The sequence below is a fragment of the Sinocyclocheilus rhinocerous genome, unplaced genomic scaffold, assembly GCF_001515625.1.
Source record: "Sinocyclocheilus rhinocerous isolate Xijiao unplaced genomic scaffold, SAMN03320098_v1.1 scaffold1201, whole genome shotgun sequence".
NCBI classification, from domain to species: domain Eukaryota; kingdom Metazoa; phylum Chordata; class Actinopteri; order Cypriniformes; family Cyprinidae; genus Sinocyclocheilus; species Sinocyclocheilus rhinocerous.
In genome coordinates, this window is record NW_015654059.1 from 326013 (window position 1) to 333383 (window position 7371).

General features: G+C 34.2%; 1 protein-coding gene across 1 annotated transcript in view; it reads left to right on the top strand.

Moving 5' to 3' along the window:
- The window catches only part of ppip5k1b (diphosphoinositol pentakisphosphate kinase 1b), a 41183-nt gene that overhangs the window by 7980 nt on the left and 25832 nt on the right, over window positions 1-7371 (top strand). The window contains exons 2-8 of the mRNA XM_016523116.1: window positions 2276-2724; window positions 3656-3810; window positions 3880-3981; window positions 4059-4220; window positions 4848-4969; window positions 5841-5942; window positions 6090-6176. Coding sequence (XP_016378602.1) covers window positions 2565-2724; window positions 3656-3810; window positions 3880-3981; window positions 4059-4220; window positions 4848-4969; window positions 5841-5942; window positions 6090-6176 — 890 coding nt within the window. The 5' untranslated portion in view covers window positions 2276-2564. The remainder of the gene's footprint in view (window positions 1-2275; window positions 2725-3655; window positions 3811-3879; window positions 3982-4058; window positions 4221-4847; window positions 4970-5840; window positions 5943-6089; window positions 6177-7371) is intronic.

The following is a 7371-nucleotide window of genomic DNA, read 5'->3' on the forward strand; positions in this document are numbered from 1 at the left end:
TAAGAAAAGTCACAAAGTGCCTTGAAAAAAAAAACTTCTCTGACTGAATCACACATAAAGCAAGAGCGCTCCTTTTATAATCACTGAAGTTGTTGGTCAGTTCCGTATACTATATAATACTACAGAAGAATAATGGTACATTTAATAAGAGTAGAATATGTTAATTTTCTATATAAAACTTACATTTTGCACGTTACTGTTGTTAATAAAAGTAAATTTTGTGCTTCCCAACTCAAGCTCAGTGCTTTACTGTCAAATGTGCATTAGCAAGAAATAAATGTGTAATATTACTGGTAACTACACTTATTAATGCAAAACTATAATAATTTTATGATTTAATTATCGTTTTTTAATTGTTTTTAATACCCCCCATCAGGGCTCCAGACTAACATTTGAGAGCAGTGGCACCAGCGCCACTAAGTTCTACAGATGGTGGCGCCAGGAGCAGATTTGGTAGCGCTGGGGGTGGTGTGGGAGTATATTAAAATATCGATCATTTAATCATAAAATTACTATTGTTTTGCATTAATAAGTGCAGTTACTAATAATATTTCATGTTCATTTCTTGTTTATTTTTCTTTTGTTTGTTTCTACACATTCGACAGTAAAGCTCTAAGCTTGAGTTAAGATGCATACAAAATGTGCTTTTATTAACAACAGTAACGGGTGCAAAATCAAATTTTTATATAGAAAATGTATATATTCCACTCTTATTAAATGTACCATTATTCTTCTAGTATATGGAACTGACCAACTTCAGTGATTATGTGTGATTTAGTTGCAAATTGAAGAAAAGTTTGTTTTTCAAGGCACTTTGTGACTTTTCTTACTTCATACACAAAAAAGTGTGAAATTCTGACAAAATCTGATTTCTTGATGATTTGATAGTTTATAATAGTGATTTTATAATTTGATTTAATTTTTTTTATTTAATTGAATTCAAAATATAGAGAAAAAGTAGAAATGAATGACTAATAAACCAATAAGTGCTCCTCTGCTGCTGTCTACTGGTTACAATTGTGATTTGATGTGTTTTTTTAATTTTACATAAGTGTTTGTTTACCACAAAGCATATTTTGGTCATCCCATTAAAAATAACATTCAAACTGGATAATTTTATAGATTTAAAGTGCTGAAAGTAGTGTGAAATGCTTCAAAGTAATTGAAAAGTGCTTGAATTCCTCTCTCAAAAGGTTGTACAAACCCTGAAATGGATAATGTAATGCATTCGACTATTTCTACCACAACAGACAACACCATGGTTACATTTAGCGTTACCGCTTCTGGTTTCCAGACGTATGTCAGTGCTGTTTATAACAGAGAATTCTGTGCAGAATTTGATTCTCACTAGATCTCGCAGCAACCTTGTCATTGTGCGGTGAATTCAAACGCTTCTCACTGGATCTCGCAGCACTGTTGCATCTGTGCAGTAACAGTGTCGCGAAATCAACTTTGGCTCCAGAGTAAAGCTGTTCTGAGCTCGGACAAGTTTGTTTGCGTCGCGAGCTGATGAACGGTCCGTGCTGCGCAGCTGAAACGTAGTTCGCTTTCATTTGCCGTTTGTTGTTTCTCAAATGCAGCAGAGTTGGACAACGCGTTGGTCGCGCCAGTGCGACCGCTCGCAAAAATTAGTCGCACCGAGCCCTGATAACATAGTTAATGCAATAGCTAACATTAAATAATATTGAACCCTGAACAGCACTTTTTCAGCAATTATTAATCCTGGTTAAAGTAAATTCCTGCATATACTAGTTATGTTGAGGAAATTAACATTTGTTTATTAACATTAACATTAAACGAAAATGAACAATGCACATATGAATTATCATTATCCTAAACCAATGAATGCTTTTAATTATGTTTCTATTGGTTCATGATTCCTGCATTAAGTAAAATATGCTAAAATTGCAAAGGTGTTTAATAATGCTTCATGAGTACAATACAATATTTTACAATATTTTTAAAAAATATATTTTTTCTGTTTCTATTTAAATTATATATTTAAAATGTAATTTATTCTTGTGATGGTAAAGCTGAATTTTCATTACTTCATTACAGTCTTCAGTGTCACATGATCCTTCAGAAATCATTCTAATATGCTGATTTGCTGCTCAAGAAACAATATTTATATATAAACAATACTCTTTGATGGATTGAAAATTTGAAAGGAAAAATTGAAATCTTATAAATGTCTGCACTGTCACTTTTGATCAATTTAATGCATACTTACAAAGTATTAATTTCTTATATATTGTGTGCTGGCTCTTTATTGCAGGTAAGAACAGGAATGAATTTTGTGAGAGAAATTAATCAAGGTGAAATCATGGATGAAATCAATCATTAACGCATTGGTCAATCAATCATTAATCATGAAATCAAGGATGACACCAAATCTGTAAGGATTAAACACACCGCCATTTTCTAAGACAACCTTGGGATTGAAGTAACTTCTGGACCCTCATCTGACTGGATTACACACCACATCTATGTAATGTTTCCACCACTGAGCTTCAGCACGAGATGGTGCGCTGGGAATTTGGCTGTTTGACAGAGACTCGACAGAAATGTCGAAGTCAAGTGGACTTCCCCGGCTCCTGATTGGAAGTGAGGGTGGTGAGAGCAGAGAGCTGGATGAGAGAGACATGAGGAACATCTCAGGACATCATGGGGAGGACGAGGAAGAGGTACAGAAAATGTTTCATGGATGGATGAGCATCACACACAGTTTCACACGCAATCAGCTTGAAATCTCGATGTGACATATTGTCTCAGTATTATTAATGCTGCCTTCAAAACATAAATGAATTACATTTAAAATTCTATTAAAATATAAAACAATCTATTTTTAATGACATTACAGTTTTTACTGTATTTTTGGTCAAAGAAATTCAGCCTTGGTAAGCAAAAGAGACTTCTTAAAAAAAAAAAAAAAAAAAATCAAAATCTGTTTTATAAAATATATAATAAAATAAGTTGTAAATAAGTGTATTTATGTTTCATATTATTTCATTTTTTATTGTTTTAGTTTTAGTTCATGATAATAACTCTTTCTTTGCATGTTTAGTTTAGGTGACATTTGGAAACATTCCCAAGCTTGTAATGAGGAGCACTTATAACCTGGCAACAAAAATATTCAACAAAAGAAAAGCTTTAATGGCTCCTTGCGGTTTTCATGAAAATAAAACTAGAAGGTTTAACATTTGAAAATAAAGAAATTAAGACAGATATTAATGTCATTTTACAGCTGAAATACAACTATTATTATTATTATTATTATTAAATACTCATTTTTGTAGTAGTAATATTTCTTATTTTTTTAATATTTTTATTTCGTAATAATAAGAATCGCGACAAAAACTATCATTATTATTTTATAGTCATATTATATAAGGTAAAATTTTGGCCAAATTGTGTAACCCTACAAACAAGCACAGCAAACCGAGCTTTAAATCTTAATTGCAATTTTTATCAGAGAAATCGCAATTACATTTTTTTCGCCACATCATGCAGCCCTAATATGCTTTCCCTTATGTCATTTCAAATCCAGATGCTGTTTTATTTTTTTTGGGTGAACTGTTCCTTGAAGTTCCTCAGTGTATATATAAATAGCCTCTGTATTGCGAAAGATTGTGACATTTTGACTTTGCGACATCAGAATGTAACCTGGTGGAGTGCGAGGACCATGTGGAAGTGAACGGGGAAGTGTTTCACAAACCCTTTGTGGAGAAGCCTGTCTCCGCCGAAGACCACAATGTCTACATCTATTACCCAACCTCAGCCGGCGGTGGCAGCCAGCGTCTCTTTCGAAAGGTACAGTACTGATAGCTTCTAATAACTTCAGAATTGTTTGGTGTGGAGCTCATACTGTCCATCCTATAGATTGGCAGTCGGAGCAGTGTGTATTCTCCTGAAAGTACAGTTCGTAAGACTGGTTCTTACATCTACGAGGAGTTCATGCCCACAGATGGCACAGATGTTAAGGTACATATTTATTTCATGTCAAGACACTACTGTATGTAGTGGCTGGATAGTTTGTTTATTCCTAATGGATGTTGTAGGTTTACACAGTAGGACCTGATTATGCTCACGCCGAAGCCCGTAAGTCTCCTGCTCTGGATGGGAAAGTGGAGAGAGACAGTGAGGGGAAGGAGATCCGCTATCCTGTGATGCTCACCGCAATGGAGAAGCTTGTGGCCAGAAAAGTGTGTCTTGCATTTAAGGTGAGCCTCACAAAAGAAATACACAAATGACAGACCAGAGGGTAAAGATTATTACCTTGGTCATAACTTTGAAGAATTTTCCTGCATCATTCAGAGTGAAGCGTGGCACTGTTCATTTACAAGCGTGCAGCTCATGATCCCATGTTTTCAGTGTCTCAGATAGGCTCTGTGTTATTTTAGTGTCATTGATATGCTATTATAGTTTTGTTAATATTTTTAAATTACATTTTGTTTTAATATTTTCTGTTCTGTTTTAATTAAAGTTTTAGTTATTTTGTTGAGTTTTTGTCCTCATACATATATATATATATATATATATATATATATATATGTTTTTATGTTTTATAGACGCTAATGGATGTTGTAGGTTTACACAGTAGGACCTGATTATGCTCACGCCGAAGCCCGTAAGTCTCCTGCTCTGGATGGGAAAGTGGAGAGAGACAGTGAGGGGAAGGAGATCCGCTATCCTGTGATGCTCACCGCAATGGAGAAGCTTGTGGCCAGAAAAGTGTGTCTTGCATTTAAGGTGAGCCTCACAAAAGAAATACACAAAGTGTTATCTCAGCTGTAGGTTAAGAGTGATAATGAATGTGTTTTTTGTCTCATAACGTCTTTCCAACCCAGCAAACAGTATGCGGTTTTGACCTCCTCCGAGCAAATGGTCACTCTTTCGTTTGTGACGTTAATGGCTTCAGCTTTGTAAAGAACTCCATGAAGTACTATGATGATTGTGCCAAAGTCCTGGGGTAGGTGAGGCCGTGTTGCTGTCTTGTTGTCTTTGGTAACTCGAAAATCTCATCATCATGCAATTTGTACTACAGAACCACATACAGTGTAACACCTTTTTTAAAGTTGTAAATAAAACAGATTTTTGGAGTACATTTTAAAAGAAAGTATTATTTCAGTCTTTACACTTCAAAATTTCAAAATTCAATTTGATTCTTGCCATTTCTTTGTAGTTACGTGTGAAATTTATTTGCAATTTCTGAGTGGAAAATAAATCCTAGACCAATTTTTTTTTTTCAGTGTAATATCAAATCATTTTGCCATTTCTTTAAAATTCAACACATGCTCATCAAACTAACATTCAGTTTTATTTCTCTAAGCTTGAAATTTAAAATGCATCTCTTCTGAAAAAACATCTTAATTTTTTAGCTGACCACCCAGCTAAACTAGCTAAATACTTGGTAGGCTGGGAGCTAAGACCAGCTTAACCCAGAGAAGACGAGCAAAACAGCAAGTTTTTTAATTTTTTTATTTATATAGTGCTTACTACAATGCGGGTTGTTTCAAATCAGCTTAGCAGTAATAAACAAGTAAATAATCGTATTAATGTTAAATTTCCTTAACTATGAAACGAATACAATTTCAGCTTTAAAGCTGCTCTAAAAAGACAATAGTGCCATTATCCAGTTCAGTTTAGTCCAGTGTTGATTCAATTTATTTCATTAACTGGGTAAATGTTGCAAAGTTTATTAGTTATAAAGCAAACTCAGTTCGACTATAAAGCAGCTCTACAGAAAGCAATAGTGTCATTAGTCAGCACAGATGTATTCATTGCTATGTTAAAAGGTAATTTCTAGATATTTGAGCTCACATTTGATGTCTTTCCTTCAGGAACATGGTGATGCGAGAGCTGGCTCCTCAGTTCCACATTCCCTGGTCGATCCCCATGGAAGCAGAAGACATCCCTATCGTCCCAACTACCTCAGGAACCATGTGGGTGTACCATTCTTGTACCAAGAATGCATTTCACTGTTTCTTAGGTTTTTATTGTGGATTCTGGATTATTAAAACCAATGAGGTAGAATTAAACGCTTACAATAAGTGATGTTGCTTTTAAAATATGTCATCTCTTGTCTGAAGGATGGAACTCCGTTGTGTTATTGCTGTAATTCGCCATGGCGACCGTACGCCCAAACAGAAGATGAAGATGGAGGTCAGGAATGCCCTGTAAGTGACAAATTCTAATAGGCTGCTTTCACACTGTAGCTAAATATGGTAATCTGAGTGCTTATATTTTATTATTTAAATTAAATAATTAAAAACTGTAAAATTAACCGACCGTAAAAATTTTGACCGATTAATACAATCAGTTAAATGGTTTTAAAAGTAATTTAATTATTTATCTTCTCAGTAATTTATTAAAATATTGAAAAAGGTTTGCTACATGGTTAAAATACGCTACGCATATAAAAAATTTGTTTTTAGGGGGAAAAAAACATAAATCGCGTACAAGTCGCATTTTATTATTTCATTCAGAAATAGCCTAGGCCTAATGCCGACACGAAATGTTTACAAACATTATAATAAACACTGTAAACAAATCCTTTCAATTAACAGTAGCCTATTTAGAAAAGAACAAGAATTAAAAATATAAGAAGCTATAGCAATATAAAAGACAAGCCAAAACAAATTAATTTTGGCTAAAACGAAACTGAAACCAACGTTGGGTCTCTCATTCGACACAAAATCAAATGTTTCCGTATTCGCGATGTATTTGAATGGCAAATTATTATTTATTATGTACTACACTCGCGTTCCAATATCCATGTAAAACAAAATGTTTTGCGTAACATCACGTCGGTACTGTGATAACACTTAACGGCACAGATTTTACTACATATTTTTTACGAGCAGTGTGTTTTTTCCCATATGTTTGACTGACTGTATTTTATTATGATAATGAACAGGCTGCATTGTCAAGGTAGCAATGCTTAACTGGGTGCGCGCATGCGGCGCCACCGCAATCACTTGAATTTTTTCCTTCTAACAGTGGAAGAAACTACTCCTTTTAAGTCCCAAAGTTAATCGAAATTGTAAAAGGTTTGCCTTTACCTTTTTTCTGCTGTCTGTTTTCTTTCGCGCAGCACAAAAATGAACCGAAACTCTGCGTACTAGGCTTGTTCCACAGTTTTTATTTCATTTTCTTAATTTATTATTTAAGTGTATATGCCTATTTATTCGTTATATATATATATATATATATTAGGGCTGTCAGTCGATTAAAATTTTTAATCTAATTAATCACAGGGTGCTGCGATTAATTAATCTAATTCATTCAGAAACGAATCACCGCTGTGTTGCTCGGAGACACACAACAGTTCTGCTGTGGCTTTATTCATCACCCATTCGTTGGCAAAATTGA